Consider the following 19,555-nt stretch of genomic DNA (forward strand, 5'->3'; position numbering starts at 1 on the left):
ACAAGCGGCTTCCAGGGTGCCAGTCTGGGCTACTCACAAACATTCCACCTCCTGATACCATATTTCACACAGTTGGCATCGACCATGTTGGCCCCCTACCAACGACAGCGGCTGGCAATCGCTACATCCTCATTGCTGTTGACCATCTATCCAAATTTCTGGAGGTGGCCGCCGTGGCTTCTCTGGCACCCAGCTACGTGACAAGATTTTTGAGAGACCGATTTGAACTGAGGCATGGTCTTCCGAACAAACTAATATCCGATCGGGCACCCACCTTCCGCAGCTCCGAACTCCGTGCCTACCTACGCCATGCAAGAGTTGAGCACCACTATGCCTCAGCGTACCATCCGCAAGCAAACGGCCTGACGGAGAGAGCTAATCAGACAATTCAAGCACTTTTGGCTCCCTACTGCAGAAATAGTTAGCCGGGAGAAGCAGATTGGGACGAACATCTCCAGGCTGCTGCTTACCCAATGAACACTTCACTACAGAACTCAGCTGGGACATCGCCGTACGAAATAGTCTATGGCCAGCTACCCCGCCTTAACGCGCTCAATTTGGATACCCCGATCAGATTTGGACGCCCCGTCGCGCGACAGACATTATGCCGCAATATTCGAGAAGAAACTCGCAAGAGTGCCGCGAGAGCCCAAGACGTTCAAAAGCGTCATTACGACCGTCACCATCGTCCCGCGCCGCAGTAACAGATAGGAGATGAGGTGTGGGTCCAACGAGGTAGTCGACCACCGGGCAAGAAACTTTGCGCGAAATTTGAGGGTCCCTTTGTGATCACAGAACGCCTGGGGAAGAACACTTGGCGTGTTCGCACTCTGGATCAACAAGGAACCTTGGACAGGAGAAGAAAGAACAATTTTGCCGTCCACGTGGCTCGTCTCAAGAAGAGGGTCCACCGACAAATCTGATGTGGCTGTGCACTGAGTTTCAAAAATGCAGTGTGGCCGAGTGTAATAAACTGTAAGCACAAGCTCGGTAACACGGGACAAAAGGGGAAAAAGAAGAGGAAATTAATAGAACAGCCGGCCCAGTGAACGGGTGCTGTGTCTCTGTCTCCTGTTCTTTCCTTTACAATATATATATATATATATATATATATATATATATATATATGCATTGTTTGCTGACGTTACTCTCAGTTCAGAAGACACGACTTCATTCACAACTCCGAAAAAGCGCAACAGATGTTCCTTCCCCGTTTATCTGTCGATTCCCGAAATACACAAAAAGTCTAGCCAGACTGTTTCGGCACTATTTCAGTTGGCTCAGTCCCACGTATTTGAAGAACTTGGAGATTATATTAAAGTATTCACGGACGCATCTGCACGCAAGGTGCTTCTGCGGCTTTCTTCCGCCCTTCGAACTGACATCAGACGGGTGTTTAGAATACTTCATCCAACCTCATCAACAACTGCAGAACTGGCAGCGATTGATGCTGCTCTGAAGTACGTACACGAAGAATTAAACGTATTGAAGGTCGTCATTCTCACAGTTTCCCGTGCTGCCCTCAGCAGACTGAGACAAGATACCGATAGCCCAATTTTTGCAGTACCCTAGATTATGTCGGCAAAATTACTTCACGTGGAATGTCCCTCATTGCCCAGTGGACACCTTCGCACGTGGGCATCGCTGGAAATGAAGAGGCTGATCGCCTAGCTTCAAGTTGTGCCCACCAGGAATGTGACTGCCTAGCATTTCCTGTATGTTTGAAAACGCTCGTCTTCTGATACGCCGACACCGCCTAAAGCAGCACCCAGACCAGGGTGTTGCAAACGGATCGTTCCCTCCCGTGTCCGTGGTCGAGGCTTGCCCCCTTCGTGAAGCTAGAACCCTGTTATACAAGTTAAGGGTTGGATCTGTGTTGGTGCGCGAATACCTATACTGACAAGGACGTGTGGACAGCCCGTCGTGTAGATTTCGTGGCTCCTGTGAGACACTTGAACATCTCGTTTTAGATTGTCCCGCATTAGTTGCGCAGCGCGCATTGCTAATTAAGGAATATAGACTCATTGGACTGCAATGTATGACCCTTCACGATTGCCGGTGTCCAAGGGGGTGCGCTGCTCGACGTGACCAGGCCCAACCAGCCCTGCTAACATGTCTGAAGGATACTGACTTGGCATCCCGTTTAGAGACATTATTTGTGTTTTTGTATTGTTCTGTCTCTGTCTCCGCCATCTCTTTATTTCCTCTGCTCTCTCTTCCTATTTTCATTTCATCTATTCCCTCCTCCTGAAAGTGTAGGCAGGCGCTGTGCCATTCTCGGTGGCAGTTGTGAGCGTTCTCCCTCCCTATTTCCTTTGTGTCCACATCAATAATAATAATTATAACAACAAAAACAACAACAAAAAAAATTGTCGCAGTTTCACCCGAAAGGAGAAGCATCAATTGCGATAGCAAATTAGTAGAGAGCTATACGGAGTAAGGATAGTAGCTTTATTAGCTGTATTAACTTGGACATGCAGCAGCACCAGCAATGCGCAGAACTGTTGTCGACGCCGTCGGCGTTTTGCCCGCGTCCGCACCGAACGCGCGCGGCGTTGGTGACTGTTGCCGGTGCCTCTGGGGGCGGCTCGGAGGTTTTCGACGAGATCAGAATGGGACACTCGTTGAGTAGCGTCAGAAATCTTACCCACCTTCTCGCCTCGCAACGTCTTTATATAAACACGCATTTGGTGCCGCAGATAAACGTCGCCTCCCTTCCCTCCCTCCTTCCCGTCCACTCACGGCCTTTAGCGCGACGGAATAAGGCGCGTTTGGTCTCTGTACATGGTGATTGTAAAGGAGGAAAGCGACGCTTAATTCTGCAGCCCTTCAGGGAGCACGACGCAGAACGCGCGTTTGCTCTGCGACGTACGTTCGCTCCCCGTGAAAGCGCGCGTCCCTCGCGCCCTTTCACTCGCACATACAGCGTTCGGAGCGCGGCAACGATTTCATCGCCGTTGACGTCATACGGAACCTCACGGCGACGGCGACGACGACGCCGACGGCAGAAATCCGCTTTGGAGGGTCCATATAATTGCTATCGCGATGTGAGTGACACCAGCGTGTGGTCTACGTTCGAGCCGCTCGTCAAATGGCAAGCGAACTTACGGGGCCGCGAAACGGATGAACCACACGCCCACACTTTTCGTGCACGCGTACGCAGGTAGCTTGAAGGCCAATGGTACGAAGTGTGACGTCGTTACACCGACCATCCCCTCCATCTCGCACAAAAGCTTCGGAACGCATGTGCTATGGCGGGTGATTTCTTGCATGGAGCAGGGGCGCCAAACGCTTCGCTGGCCGTATGTGACACCACCATCGAAATGCGGCCGCCATCACCAGGATTTTAGCCCACGCCCTTGGGCTTACCAGGGCAAGGCTATAGACACTACGCAATCATGGGGGGCGGGGAGAGGGTACCGTTATAGTTGGGTTTCTAGCTAAAATAACAAGAAAATTATTAACTTCTAGAGGCCATGTGCCACATAGACCAAATGACGCATTCGCGGTTAACGTATTGGATATTGGGGCAACGGAAACGCGATAGACAGCAGGAGAGAAAACATTCAACTGCGAGAGAAACGATGTTACGTTTGTTCATGCTCCCGGGTGTGAATCGGGTATGTGATTTTGAAGGTGCTGTTAATCTTGCCTTGCACATCTTTGACGTCTGAGGGTGCACAGGTATATGAAGATGAAGTGTTCGTTCTAAAATAAAGTAGTTGTGAGTGCAGCGGGTGTCGTGTATTCTTGTGCCTGTCCACTTTGTCCTGGTCAGTGCGCTGCTTCACCAATACGGCATGATGGTTACGTTTGTGTTTGTTTGCTTGATGCCAAACGTGGGGTTTCTGATCTCCGAGTCACGGTTTAACCCCAAGCAGGTGTAAGAGGCTCACTATCATGAACATGGCGGTGATGATAAAACAGTCAAGGGCGAAATGGTTCTTGGCATTGTCCTGATTTTACACTCAGACCAACCTGTCGGGTGTGACTTGCTGTCTTCTGTGCTTGGCGCGGGTTTCCGTTCTTTAGAATAAGAATAAGCACTTGCGTTGGAAACAATAGAAATGATTCTTCGTCCTTATAGGCAGTTCTATAGTGTCTTCGATGTCACTTTGGATTGTTTGGTAACAGTGCGCTACTGCGTTATTTTACCGGAATCAGTTACCGTATCACAAAAGCCAAGCCATTTCAAATGCCATCAAAGAATTAGAGTTACTATAGTTGCATTCATCTGCGTTTCACACATTTTCCCTGTATTTTCGCACAGGACGACCCTTTCGCCACTCATATGAAAGGCTACCTTTCCTCTCCACATACATTAGAAGGGTTGAGGTTATATAACGAACAAGGAAAAATACCGGGAAAGCCGGACGTGGTGTACCTTGCAACCGGGTAAGCAAACGTCCTTTATTCATTTTTAGGTTACTTTAAAAAAAATGCCAGGCCTGCGCAGCACAGGCAGCACAGTCACACCATAAGCTAGACGAGCGTTTCGACATTACTACCTAGTAATTTAAGTGAATGCGTCAGGAACGCGTTTCGGACGTCTTCGCGCGTGCAAGCCGACGCGTTCCATCGCCGATGGCTAGCGCCTTTCCCGCTCTCGGATAGCAATCGCTTGCGTGGCTCAGTGGTAGGGTATCCGCCTCCCACGCAAGGGGCCTGGGCTTGATCCCGGTGGAGAGCGGGTACTTTTTTCGCATGCGATAGCGGCTACGGGGGTGCGGCGGCGGCATCATCGCGACCCGAAACGGCTATTGGAATGAGCCCATAACAGCTTACGCTGTAAAGGTCATCACGTGAGTTATACTGCATGAGTTATACTCCGGTCAGTTATAGTGGTGTCACAGCCCCTGGATAAAAAAAATCACCGCATATCCATGACGTGAATGATGATGAGTGGACTAAGCACCGGGGGATCATTCGGGTAAACCAGAGCTACGGACGAGAGAGAAAAAGAGCGCGCGTCGGGAACGAACGCTCTTGTGCACCGTAGTGCCCCTATCTACGGACGAGAGAGAGAGAGGGCGTCGGAAACGAGAGAGAGAAAGAGAAAAAGAAACGAACTCATTCGGGTAAACCAGAGCTACGGACGAGAGAGAAAGAGAGCGCGCGTCGGGAACGAACGATCTTGTGCACCGCAGCGCCCCTAGCTACGGACGAGAGAGAGAGAGCGCGCGCGTTGGGAACGAGAGAGAAAGAGAAAGAGAGCACAGCTGCGCCTCTAGCGGGAGCAGCGAGTACTAGCGTGGCTACGACGGCGCTACGAGGGACAAGGCTGGACCCTAAGGAGCTTCGCCCCTAAAAGGTGCAGCCCGTTGCGTGGCGCTGAAACGGCGTCTCAGGCCTAGTTTTCCTCGCGCCCGCTCTGGCGCCACTGCTCGGGTACAGCCGTTCACGGAGAAGCATTCCCACTGCGGCGTTTGTACGCGCGACAGTGACTCTAATCAGGCCGCAAATAACGCGTTTTATAATTGCACATTACGGGTTGAATATTGAAGTCGTTATTAGAAGGGCCGATTACCCCACATATGTGAAAAGTCTGCCCTAGGAGTGCCAATCTTTGTAGAGTGGGCCTCAATGCTCTCCATGAAGGCTGCCCGCTCGACTCACCTGAAATGAAAAGTGCTCTAGTACGCATAATCGCGAGTGGATTTACGTGTTCCTTCAAGACGACTTCAAGACGATGGATCGCGTTTATTTACAAGATAATGAATGCGAAGGTATCGCTCAGCGAAAGCAGTCCACGGTGCCGCACCCGATCCAGCCCAGCTTCGTTCTTCTCCTCAACCGAACTCCGCTCGCACGTTTCAATATTTTCTCTGCGCTGGCAGTGAGTGGCACGGCCGCTAGGTAAGTAGGTAGTAAAATTTATTGAGGTCCGGAAGAATCTTCACCCCGTTTTCATAGAGGCCAGACTGCGGGCCGCTCTCGCGTTGGGAGGGAAGGCCAAGCCTCACCGCCGCATCGTGGGCCTTCTGGACAGCCCGGAGTTGATCAATCCATTCGTGGCTCTTTAAAAAAAAAAAAAAAAGAAGGTGCGGCCTGCTGCGTCGCGTCGCCGCCAGCAGGCGAGCGCGTCTCGGCTGAGTTGACAGTTGCGGCCGCTGTTTTTCCTGGGCTCGAAAAAAAGTTTCCTGGGCTGCGCGTTCTTTTTTTGCATGCACGGTGGATAACCGGGAAACACAGTCGGGACTGCAGTCGGAAGCAAGAACCTGATCTTCGTGTCCTTTTTATAGCCATTCTCAGTAAAATGTAATGAACATACTAGCGACCTGTCGCTTGGGTCCCACTTGCTTCCTTTCCCTGACGGCCCTTGTCGAGAAATATTCTTCAGCCATGCTTCCCGACGCTGTAGATCGCAGGGGAATTCGTGGTACTTCAGAGATGCGTTTCTTCTCGCGTTCGAGTTGTGCAGCGGCTCACAACAGCTTCGCGGCATCACACCGCTAGAAAAAAATCACCGCATATCCACGAAGTGAATGATGATGAGGGGGCGAAGCACCGGGGATCATTCGGGTAAACCACAGCTACGGACGAGAGAGAAAAAGAGCGCGCGTCGGGAACGAACGCCCTGTGTAAGTGGTTCGTGTGGAAGGGGAAAGGTTGGCGCTATCTCCTGCAGCCCCTGAGGGAGCACGGCTCAGCGCCAAATGTCCTTGTGCAATGCAGCGCCTCTAGCTACGGACGAGAAAGAGAGCGCGCGTCGGGAATGAACGCCCTTGTGCACCGCAGCGCCCCCAGCTACGGACGAGAGAGAAAAACGCCGGAAGCGTTCTCCGGAAGCCGGAAGCTGGCTTCCGGAACAGGAAGCGGAACCGGAAGTGCAAACGGAAGCGGAAGTCGGCTTCCGGTTCCTGCTTCCGGAAGACGGAGCTTGGCGTACACACACACACACACACACACACACACACACACACACACACACACACACACACACACACACACACACACACACATATATATATATATATATATATATATATATATATATATAGCGTATACATACATAGCGGTCTACATGCCAACCAGAGCTACGGACTACGAGGGACAAGGCTTGGCCCTAAGGTGCTTCGCCCGTAAAAACCGTCTGCCACACACGCACACACCAAAGAACCGTACTCAAGCACAAGAAACATGAGGCAAGCTGCTCGCACACACGATCACATAAAAAAAGCACACGAGAATGCCACGAAAAAGCACACCAACACGGATAAATCCTGAGGCAAACACATTGTAGCACGAACCGGCGTATGCCTTGCGTACCGTAGCCGTGGCGTCCTCACCAAAAACAGCGGAAGCAACTGCCAACTTAGCCGAGACGCGCTCGCCCATTGACGGCGACGCGACGCAGCATGCCGCACTTTTTTTTTTATCCAGCGGCTTAAACGTACGCAAAAACATAATTGAAATTATGCAGAAAATTGTTTAGAGCATTGCCCTCTTAGAAATACTTAATGACAATTACATTTAATTACAGCCAAGATCTTGCAAAGATGAAAGATGGAAAGCTGAGTACCGGCGTAGCAGGTGAGTGGAATGTGTGTCGGAGCGAATAAGTGTATCAATGCACATAATACACTCTTCTATTACTATGGTGTTACGCTGTGGTTTACCTCCATATTGGTTGACCCTCTATATAAGTGTCAAGAGAAGAGTGAAGGCTCCTACAAAAGTTTGCTTTTTTTGTCAGAGTGAGGCATGGCAGTCAATTAACGCTGTTGCGAATTCAGCGAAGTACAGAATATTCCCAGCCGACAGCCCCATTACGAACATGAGTAAGTGGCCTAAGGACAAATCATTTCTCACATTACTAACAATACCCCTATAGACCCTGTGTTCAGCGGGAAAAAAAATCCGTGCACTATTAGGCCATCATTTGAAGGCAGGCATGCACGAGAAGGGGGGGGGGGGACAGGTTGAGATAAGGATGCATAAAAAAAAGTGGGCAGCTTGCATTAATGGTGCAAGGCTGGAGTAAATAGCAGAGCTGGTGAACGACCTAGCTTCTTGCAGGTTTTACGAGGCTTGGCTAAGTATTGCTAGGAAATGCTAAGTGCTGCTAGGCACGGTATTTAGAATTGGTTCGCCACCGACGCGCAGATTTTCGCTTGGCCCCGCGATGCGCTTCAAGATGAGCGGCTTCTTCTTCGGGTGTCCGGATCTTTTGTCATCCCATGTCAAGGATTCTGCCAGCCACAGAGTCAACGAGAGTTCTGCCGCCGCCGCGGCGGCTCCGAGCTTTATCTACTCGGTGATCTCACGACCAAGCTGCGCCTCCACACTTACGGGGGCGTGGCTGGTCTAAACCTGGCAAGCCGCCGTCAGAGGCACCTGCTGCAGTCACGGACACCGCACGCTTTCGGCGCGAACGCGGGGAAACAGAGAAACGCGGATGGAGTTGGCAGCAGCTCTGCGCGGTGCCTCGTTGGTGCTGCTACAATTTCTTTCTCTCTCTCTCTCTGTCTCTCTTTCTCTTGCTCTCATTTTGTCTTTCTCTCTCCCGAGCATAGTGGGCGCCGCGCGCATGCTCTCCTTCCCTCTCCTTAACGTCCCATGTCAAGACAACATGTGCACGGCACGGAGAGGAGGCGAAGGACACGCTGCTCCACGAGGTAGTTGCTAGGCAACGCAGGGTATGTCATCGTTCAGCGAGGTTTTGTTCGCGACTGACGGTCGGCTTAAACAACTTCGCCGTTAAAAAACACTACTAGCGAGCAAGAGCCTTCCTCTGACTATAGGAGTCGACCCAACATAAACCCCCGTATGTACCCTACATGAAAAGGTTAGCCACAGTCTTTGTGAAAAATTCTTGTATAACTTCTCTGCTTACATGGTGAAGTCACCAACAACGCTTTCATAACCTACGGGGGCCTGTTGCTCCTACAGTTGCATTTAAAATCTGATAGCAGTGGGTGCTATGAAATTCTCTCTCCTTTTGCCACCACATTGGTAGAGTGAAAAGAAGTCGGCTGCTTTCGTGGGGTATACGCGATTACGCACAACAGCGTGCATTTATCTGAAGCGATGTGATGACGACAGTAATGAGCTCAAATAATGGCCCCCAGAATTCTAGGACGCTCTTTCTAGGAGATGCCGCACTTTATTTCTGCTTGCGATGGTTGCCGTTGGTTTAGGAAAATGTTTAGCGCCTAATACAATTAGAATTATCAGCTGTACCTTGTGCGAAATCTACAGTAAATGATTGCACTGCAGCGCAGATTGTAGGCCCCCCTTGCCGATCATTAAGCAAGCAGTTTTATTGCGATAGCAATTATATGGACACTCAAAAGCAGATTTCTGCCGTCGCCGTCGCCATCGCCGTGAGGTTCCGTATGACGTCAATGGAGATGAAATCATCGCCGCGCGCCGAACGCTGTATGTGCGAGTGAAAGGGCGCGAGGGACGCGCGCTTTCACGGGGAGTGAACGCACGGCGGAGAACAAACGCGCGTTCTGCGCTTTGCTCCCTTAAGGGCTGCAGAAGTAGGCGTCTCTTTCCTCCTCTTCAATCACCATATACGTAGAGCAAACGTGCCTTCTTCCGACGCGCGAAAGGTCGTGGGGGAGGGGGGGAAGGGAGGCGACGTTTAGCTGCGGCACCAAGTGCCTATTTGTATCAGAGGCTCCGGCAACAGTCACCAACGCCGCACGCATTTTGAGCGAACGCGGGCAAAACGCCGACGGCGTCGACAACAGTTCTGCGTGTTGCCGGTGCTGCTGCATGTCCAAGTTTATACAGCTGATAAAGGTGCTATCATTACTCCGTATAGCTCTCTTCAAATTTGCTATCGCAATTGATGCTTCGCTTTTCAGGTGAAACTGCGACAACTTTTTTCATAGTGCTCCAGAGCCGTGTTTACGCAAAGCGAGCTAGCATTGGCCGCAAACCTCCCCATTGTGATTTACTCTTGTGCGTTTTAATGAGGCACTTCCTTGCTGACGTCAAGCAGGATGAATGCCGAATTGCTGCAAAAAGCAAAGAAGAACCTTTACTGACGAAAGCCCCAGGCCAACTGCCGTCCAGCCTCCGGATCCCGCCACGCCCTAAGGTTCGATGCGCTGCAGAATGCGCTGTACTACATAAGAAATTATACAGAATGCACAATAATCAATCACGGATACCCAGACTTGGGTATGCATATTCCGCACTACATGTGATATATATCTATATAACGCCTGGCTTGGATAGGTTCTGCTACTGTTTACAGCAACTGAAAATAGCGAAGTAACAATAACGTTTACAGCGCTTTGGGCGCATCTTGTCCCCAAGGAATAATCATCAGCTGCCTTGCTTATGTTTCCTATCTTGAAAACTATGCGCTCGCTGCTTTTCTGTCAAGAATGCTGCGTCAGGCTGGTAGCTCGTATGCTGTTAGGGAAGTGGATTTACCGGGCACGTAGCGCTAACGAAAGAAAAGGCACGCAAGAGAGATGAAGGAGATTGTTCATAACGCTCGTGAAAGAGAAGGAAGACGCGCACAGGACAGACCAAGAGAAGAGAAGAGCAAGAAGTGGGCCAGTGTAATTATGTCTGATTAAACGGAATGTTACATTTTGGTGCAGTCACAGATTTGAACCATCTGGGTGTCATTCACCACCGCGCGACATTAAGATGGTCGTCTACTGGTGAGGAACTATCAGGAAGATAGAGACAAAGCCGTCGAGTTACCTCAACTGGTCAGCACACCGGACTTCCTGGCCTTCATAGCCGTTAGAGCCATTCAGCGCTTGAGAATCTTGAATTTGTTGGCTCAGTCAGAGTGAATATGTGTCGAACTGACTTCCAACGCTGGATTGACAGTTACAGCAAGCAAACCGTAGTTAAAAGCGAAACTCAAGTTGCCGGCCATCTTACGCAACACCGTTTGAAAAATCAGCAACAGCAACTGCAGCGACAGCAAGAGCTACTGACTATGCTGTCATCAACACCCCGATCAACAAAGCAGACGGTGCAAGAACTTAAAAAGCCAGAAATTTTCCGATGGTACATCGGTAAGCCCGTCAACGTGGCTTCACTTTTATGAATATGCATGCTCGCAAAACAATTCAACCACGGGCTGTGACCAAATCTATAATATGCGCCATTTTCTTTTAGGAAATGCGAAGCAGCGATCCGAGTTGTGCATGCCGATCAACAAAGATGTACCATGCGCTGAATGGCGAGCTAGCTTTTATTGCGATAGCAATTATATGGACACTTCAACCGGATTTCTGCCGTTGCCGTCGCCGTGAGGTTCCGTATAGATAAAATCTTCGCCGCGCGCCGTATGCCCGAGCGGAAGCGTGCGGGGACGCGCGCTATCACGGAGAGCGAACGCACTCAATCTCCCACTGCGCAAGCAAGGGAGCGGGAAGCCAGCGCCGGAGGGAGCGGGGGGGGGGGGGGGGCGCACCTCTACTCTGCCAACAACCGCGCTCGTCGCTCGCCCGCACCGTCTCTTATCTCCACACGGCTCTGACCTTTATGCGCTGTGCATTCGCCGCTCAGTTTCCGCTGAAGCGATAGACCGCACGTACCTTCGCCGTCTGCGGCGTATGCGCTTGCTGCCAGCGTTTTGACAGTCGTTGTCTGCAGTAATTCAGTGTGATCTATTCATGTTTGTTTGTGCGCGCTCACACCACGCTTGTTCATTCAGTTAGTAATAGTCGGGCCACGTTTTCCAACGCACGCTACACATGCAATGCTGCCCGGATCGGCAGTGCAGCGCTACAGGTGTGTCCCTTCGCACGCGCTGCCCACGGGAAGCGCTTCTCATCAACACCACCGTTTCACACGCGCTTCTCGTGGTCATAGATTCTCTCTTCATGTCGGTCTACTTGCGCCGTAGCACACCTGCTTACTTAATCAGCTCATGTTTACTACAATTCATATTGCTACCAAAGCCGCTCACCTTACTTCGTATGACATTGCTGTGTTGCTATCGCATTCATTGCTTCGCCCTTAGGGCAAAACTGTGACATTTTTTGCGAGCTTTCGCTTTGAATCCCATAGAATGCTGGGAAAAAGCCATTGTATTCAAGCACCGAGAAGGATCTGTCAACTACTGCTTATACGAGAAATGTTTGCTTTTGCAATGCGCCGACCCCGACCTGCGAGAATCATCAATTGTGCCATTGGTTATTCTTGTAATGACAAAGGATTATCAGCGTCTAATCATGATAAGACAACCTGCCACATTGGATGAAATCCTACAGTCCCTAGAAGACGTTCCCGACGACCTTTTACTAGCCAATGACCAAGACAGCATTACGATAACATCCCCGGAAGACCTGGCGTCCTATGGCTGTAGCCCTACAGTGAATATTTCTGAAATTGGCTCAACCAAAGGAAGAACTGGAACACCCAAGCCGAATAAAGAAGCCTGTAAGCCCCGACTTTTCATTCTCTTTAGAGATACCGAAAGAAAGCGTTTACTTGGCGAAGTCTGCTGCAGGCATACTGTGCGCAACGATGAACGTCTACATAAACGTCATTGAAGTATTAATTGACACTGGAGCTTCAGTTAGCCTAGTAAATTCGCTACTGATTCCGCAAGATGAAGTATATAGCGGGAAAGCTGTCAAGGTACACAGTTACGATGGAAGTTCTCGAGTACTAGACAAGTGGGCACGCGTGTGCGTGGAATTTCAAGGAATCAAAACAACTGTAGAATCACTACTCGTTCATGACGCCACATTTAATTTTATACTGGCGTGCCTGGAATAAAGAAATGAAAGATAAACATTTCATGGCACGATGAAGTCGTTGTAGACATTCCAGCTAAGACATCCTAGTTGAACGAGTACATGTGCATGCAGATTCTCAAACACGTCTCAAGTTGATCAGAGAGAGGTCGGATGTACCGACACAGTTATATATGCTGATATGCTTGGGTGTTTGCCCTCCGGCAGCGAAAGTGAGTGAGGTTCCATTCAAGCTCAGCAACGCGTCACCGTTTAAAACAAAGTCCTATGGGATTTTCTATATAAAAAAGAAATGGTTAAAAGAAGAGTTACAAGGGTTGCTAGATGCTGAAGGTTTTCGACCATCAACATCTGCCTTTGCATCTCCAATCACAATTGTGCCTAAAGATGATGAAACTTTCAGGATGTGCATTGATTATAAGCTTGTAAACCGTCAGACGGACTTATTCCCGTGCCCGATGCCAATAATCGACGATATTATTGACGAGACAGGCGGATGTACACGGTTTTCCCACATAGACCTTTGCAAAGGGTATTGGCAGATCCCGCTGCAAGAAAACTACGAGTAATTCGCGGCCTTTGTTACTCCTTTCGACATTTTCGAATACAACCGACTCCACTCCGGTTTGAAAAATTTCGTTGCATGGTTTCAGAAGATCATGAACAGCGTACTCAGCGAATTTATACTAGTAACACACAGCATGAGAGCAAACACAGGGACGAATAGCAGACACGGAATAGCAGACACGGAAGCGCTTGTCCGTGTCTGCTATTCGTCCCCGCGTTTGCTCTTGCGCTTTGTATCAGCACTATGAATAACCAACTAGCGCAGTCCGCCACCTTAATAAGAGAATGTACCGGGATATTCTGCAACATGTATGTGGATGATGATATCATTTATTCGAAGACTCATGATGACCACTGCTCGCATCTGTCCCGTGTAATGCTGGGCTAAAGGTGAATTCTTTAAGAACACCGTTGCATTCCTAGGAAGAGTACTTGACGGACAAACATAAAGCACGGAAAAATAGTCAGTCAGGCGCATCTCCCAACTGCCCAAACCGTATGATGTGTATTCTCTTCAAGTATTCCTGAGTCTTGCTGGAGATTTGAGGGCTTTTATAAAAGACTACGCCCTAAGGCCAAATGCCTAACGTTCATTACACAAAAAGATACTCCATTTGTGTGGACTAATGAATGAGAAGAGACGTATCAGCAGCTTGTAAAGTTATGTTATCCGTTGCTGACAACACCGCATTTCTCGAAGCCGTTCGTGGTAAACACCGACGCTCCCCTTTATGGCACTGGCACTGTACTATACCAGCGGGACGAGAGTGAACATCCGAAGGGACAGCTAAACTCATACACATTCACCAATGCTGAAGTTAACTAACCAACGACGGATAAAGAAGCACTGGCAGTCGTAATGACCTTCCGTTTTTTCAGGACAGATCTGGAAGGCAAACACTTCACCCTATTCACAGGCAACCAAGGACTGACATGCATGCTTAATCTCTCGCAACCTAAAGAAAGACTGGCCAGGTGGGTGATCGTAATACAACAGTTTGCCTTCAATGTCGCTCAAAGTCAAGGAGAAAAATTACCAGACGCAGACGCCTTGTCAAGACTGTTAATTGGGAGACAACGTGACGACAAGTATGTAACCCATATGTTGTGGAACGGCACGGAAGAGATGGTTCTCAGTATTGGTAGGCTGCATGTGCCTACAACGAGTGTACAAAAAATTTTAAGACTGCATCATGATTCTCTGGAATCAGGTGGTCATGACGAATTTTGGAGGACGTACTGGAAGATTAAACGAACATTTCACTTGAGTACGATGAAACAGGATATTTCAGAATACGTGAAGACGTGCCATCAAAACCAGCTCTGCAAAGCGAAGTTTTTGAGACTATACGCCTTGACTTGGCAGAGCTCAGAAAAAAAGCGGAAGGGTGTACGAACTACGCAAGCTTTTCTACTCGCCAAGTGACAGAGTGCACAAGCACGGTGGCATGCAGGCCCGGAAAAGAAGATTCTGAGAGCGTTATCTCACTGTTTAACCGAGATGTGTTCAAACACGCCAAAGTAATCATCGCTGACAATGGTTCAGCTTTTAGAAGTGATCGCTTGAAACGATGGGCTGATGAACGGAACATGGAGCTTCATTTTGCTGCACCATACCATCACGATGCAAATGGACTCGCCGAGAGAGCAATACGAGATGTAAAATAGTTCATCCTGCTCCACCCGGGATTTACAGGTGGTTGGAATTGTGCCCTTGAAGTGGCTGTGCACCACCACAATCACTGATACACGGTTTTCTTGGGGGGCACACCGTACTTCGCGTACCATAGAAAATCGGAATGGTCCACCGCAGACCACCTGCTGGGAATCATGAATCTATTGGTGCTGGAAGAACGAAAGAAGTCTGAAGAACAAAGTGCAAGATACAAGTCCGCCATGAAAAGAAATTACGACCGCCGACATTCAATAAAGCCACCGGACATACAAGTGACAGATTACGTGCTTGTTCGGAGGGGCCTGGTGTAAGGGTCAAAGGCTCCTTTTATAGGGCCCTACAAAGTTGTTAAAACCACTTACAAGCAAGACATTTTCAAGACTTTATGCTACAGGGGACCGTAAGATGTTATGGAGACGACATCTGTGAACAACGTGGTACCATATCAACCCAGGAGGGTTTACGAGAGAGAGGAGGCCCGTGTAACGCTCGTGAAAGAGAAGTGCGCAGGAGAGACCAAGAGAAGAGGAAGAAGATTGGCAGATTAATTACGTCTGATTAAATGGAATGGTACATTGTTTTGGGGACAAGATAAGCCGCTAAGGGTGCAAGCTTTTCCTAAAGTGAACATGATGCTTTGTTTTATTTTAGGACTTTCTGCTTTACCTTACATACTACCGGGGTGGAGAGCCTCCACATGGGTTGTCGTATCGTAGTGTGGTTAGAATCAGGTTTTTTTCGAATACAAAGTTCTCCCACCTCTCAAAAGTAATTGAGTAGAATATGCTGCCGGGCGGATTGGTTCCAATCTAGTGTGTAGGTGACGTGGGAATAAATAAGAGCTTTAGTTTGTCCGGTATTCCGGTAAACGCTGACGGACTGGTTGTTTTGCCAGAGGGCTGGAGGCGTAAACGTGACCGGCGTGCATCGTGCAGTCACCTGATGGCGCCGAGCTCAATCAGATAAACACATAGCTAATATTTCAGCAACCAAGTGTATTCTACTTAACTACTGGCGTAAATTTTTGGCAGTGGCGCAATAGTCTTGCTGCCGAAAATCTACACCAGGAGCAAAGTGAAATGCACTTGGATACCGCAATATTAGCTTTGTTTGTCTAACTGAGCTCTGCGCCAGGTGGCGGCACCATGCAAGCCGTTCACGTTAATGACTCGACCCATCCGGTAAAACTGCCCAGTACCTGTTGCGTTCGCCGGAATACCCGAAACGATAAAAATGTGTACAGACTTAGTAGGAGGGAGTAAGAAAGAATAGCGGTCGCTCTGTTCTTTCTTACTTCCTCCTATTAAATGTCTTAATTTCCATGCCGCGCTAACATGTAACCATTAGTCTCAAAAGTAAGTTGGCGATTACAACCTACTGTTCCCCGCCATTCCTTTCCGTTAGGAGATCCAGGTCGAATTTAATATTCCCGCAGATAGTATTTCAAGCAGGTCCACACGCTATGCGTACTTTGCTTTACAGCGAAGCTGCATAGCTCTACCTCCCAATGCATTTGGCGTGTCCGTGGGCAAAAACTCAACCAATCAGCGCGAGGAATGCGCCGATGGGTTCCTTGCAGCACCAGCAGATGGAGCTCGCCTCCGCCCATTTGCGGCACTGGCAGCGCCGGTCGTACGGGGGAAAGAAACAGAAAGAACCAGAAAGTTCGCCTTCTCGCATAGTATTCGTCGCAAGCGTTTGCCGGTAGAGATTACGGTTGCATAATCTGTAGTTTTCCGGGAAGCAGCAACTGTAGCATACGAAGCAGGGAGGGACGTAAGGACACTTCCGTATGTAAAAGAACAACCTGCATAGCAAGTGGTTTGTGCTGTGACAGTGCTATGTGAAGGCTACGTATAATGAGGACAATTGAACAACAGCGCGCATAGGAGGCGTTTCGAAATTGTGGTCAAGCAGCGCAAGGCAAGTCGCACGCCGTTGAAATGTTTTCGGCTATTACTTAGGTTAAGTGTATGGGAATGTCGTCATGTGAATAATTTCAAGCTACGTCGTAATAGATAATCATTCTGGGTGTCGTTTACAGCTTCGCTGTCCAACCACCTAAACAGTGTTCATAGAGACCAACTTGTTTGTCTGCTTTCGATCTGTAGTAAGTGAGCAAAATGAGCCCCCGGCTCCCAACTTTACCCTGTGTGGCATATAAAATTAAAGTGAACCTGAGCAACAGCGTGCACTCAATGTTTCGCTTCCACTCTAAAGCTTCTTCTTGAGTTTGGAATGCAAGACAAAAGCTGCATGTGGTGGTAATTATTTTTAACAGCCTAGCTGTTTAAGCCGAGCGTTAGTCCGTAACATGCGAACAGAAAATGTGGGCCGATCCTGACGGCAGTGCAGAAAGGTTCCAAGCGCAAAGGCACATATCCCTGTGGAGCAGCGAAGCTGAGCCTGGCAAAGTCTAGCTACAGTGTGCTAGAATACGGTTTAGTGGGACGAGCGGCTGGGGCAGCGCATGCTTGGCAGTGAGGCGCCCGGCGTGGAAAAATACTGTGACGCGCTGCGATCGAAGTGGATTGGGCCGCATCAAGGTCGCGCCGTTGGAAACTGCTGGCGACACTGCTCGGCAGGGCCATTCGTACTATTTCGCTCGCTGGTGTTTGCATTCAGGCCGCTCAAATGGTGTTCATAATTGCAGGTGACATGTACTTGTGCCTTAAGAATAAATTTATTCCTTTCTCTTCTTTATTTTATTTTATTTTTTATGCCGATCGGTGATTGCGCGTGCATTGCGGCCGCAGTGGCGGCTTCCATTCTGCTATGTTATTGTATGGTTACTTTTGAAGAATAAATATTTTTCTCGTTCTTCAAGCAGCATGTATCTCTCATGTGCAATGCTGCGCATATAGTTTTCCATCAGTAGGTCTTGCGAAACGCAGACGAAGAAACGTATGTAATCTTTCTGCTTTGCCGCTTCAAACAAAGTAAAGCATATCTGCCCCATCCGGCGCCTTGTACTCCGATTTACGGGAAACATTGTTATAGATAAAAAAAGAGTAAACTGCAGCGCAAATCCCATTCAAGTTTCCGCCTTCCTCGTGTAATAGAATGCGGAGTAATTGGTATGGGGTCATTTATAGCGGTCGGACCGCGAGCGCCGAAAACGGCTTTAGTTAGTCATATTCTATGTCCAATATATATATATATATATATATATATATATATATATATATATATATTGTAGCGAAGCGTTGGAACTCTGATGTGGGTCATCCGCTCCAGCGCCTTGAAGTGGGTGTCCTTCTCCAGCACCTTCTAGTGGGTAGTTTTCTTCGGCTCTCGAGCGCCGCTCGTGCTGAGAGTCCGTACTGCGCTTTTGGACTGTCGCCCTTGCGCTGCTTCAAGTGCCGTCCAATAAACATCCCTATAAATTGGTGGAGAGTGCTGTACCCTCAAAACCGCTTCGAAACCCCTTCGATGCCCCTGGAGCTTCGATCCCGTGCACTACCATCTGCCGTGCCGCAAGACGCCTCCCAGCAAACGCCTCCTCCCGCACCGCCCGCATGTCCCGGTGTCCCTCGTCAACGCGACCCACCTATCTTCACTGGCGCGGATGGCACCGACGTGGAGGACTGGCTCGCTATCTACGAGCGCGTGAGTGTACCCAACGAATGGGATGAGGTAGGAAAATTGAGCAACTTGGCCTTTTACCTGGCGGGAGTATCAAGTCTGTGGTACAACAACCACGAATCCGATTTCCCAATCTGGTCCGCTTTCAAGACTGCCATTATCGACGTGTTTGGCCACCCTGCTGTTCGTAAGCTGCTAGCAGAACAGCGTTTGCGCGAACGCGCTCAGCAGGCCGGGGAATCTTTCACAGGTTACATAGAGAACATCCTGGACTTGTGCAAGAAAACCAACGCGATCATGTCCGAGTTGGATAATATCAAAAATGTCATGAAAGGCATCGACGACGGCACCTTCACCATGCTCCTCGCCAAAAATCCTCGCACGGTGGCAGAGATAATAACGCTGTGCCAGAGTTATGAGGAGCTACGCCGGCAGCGGTCGTTGACCCGTCGGCCGCCAGCACGGGACGCAGATCTCGCTGGCTTGTTAACCGTTTCTGACCACACCACCTTGCTGGTAGAAATGAAGACATTTGTGCGCGAAGAAATTGCCCGCCAGTTCTCTCTGCTGCCCTTTGCTTATCCGCACCATGTGGAAAAGCCATCAAGCACACTTCCGCCTCCCCTCCGCCAAGTGATTGAACAGGAAATCGCCGAAGTCATGTCCGAATATCACCAGCGCCCTCCGGCACCAGCGCCATTTAGCTACGCTCAAGTTGTCGCCAGGCCGCCCAAGCAATCTCTGCGGCTGCGCCGTTTAGTTACGCCGAAGCCGTCGCTGGACCTCAGTCGTTCGAAGCGGTTGTGCCGCCTACGTACGCCGATGACACTAGGCTCCGTCTGCAGCCCACCATGCAGCCATATCAGCAGTCGCTACGTCCATCGCGTCCTGAACTTTGGGTAGGACCCTCTCCGGCAAACCGTTGGCGCACTTCTGACAACCGTCCCATATGCTTTGCGTGTGGTTACGCCGGCCATGTTGCACGTTTTTGCAATCGCGTGCAGTCTCCTCGAGTCGTGTCACCCGTCATGACCCAGTC

The 19,555-nt window shown here is 49.5% G+C and overlaps 1 protein-coding gene across 1 annotated transcript in view; it reads left to right on the forward strand.

The window, feature by feature from the left end:
* The window catches only part of LOC119465215 (disintegrin and metalloproteinase domain-containing protein 7), a 65,541-nt gene that overhangs the window by 13,805 nt on the left and 32,181 nt on the right, over positions 1-19,555 (forward strand). The window contains exons 4-5 of the mRNA XM_037726009.2: positions 4,271-4,395; positions 7,484-7,533. Coding sequence (XP_037581937.1) covers positions 4,271-4,395; positions 7,484-7,533 — 175 coding nt within the window. The remainder of the gene's footprint in view (positions 1-4,270; positions 4,396-7,483; positions 7,534-19,555) is intronic.

Source organism: Dermacentor silvarum, chromosome 9 (assembly GCF_013339745.2).
Source record: "Dermacentor silvarum isolate Dsil-2018 chromosome 9, BIME_Dsil_1.4, whole genome shotgun sequence".
Taxonomy (NCBI): Eukaryota; Metazoa; Arthropoda; class Arachnida; order Ixodida; family Ixodidae; genus Dermacentor; species Dermacentor silvarum.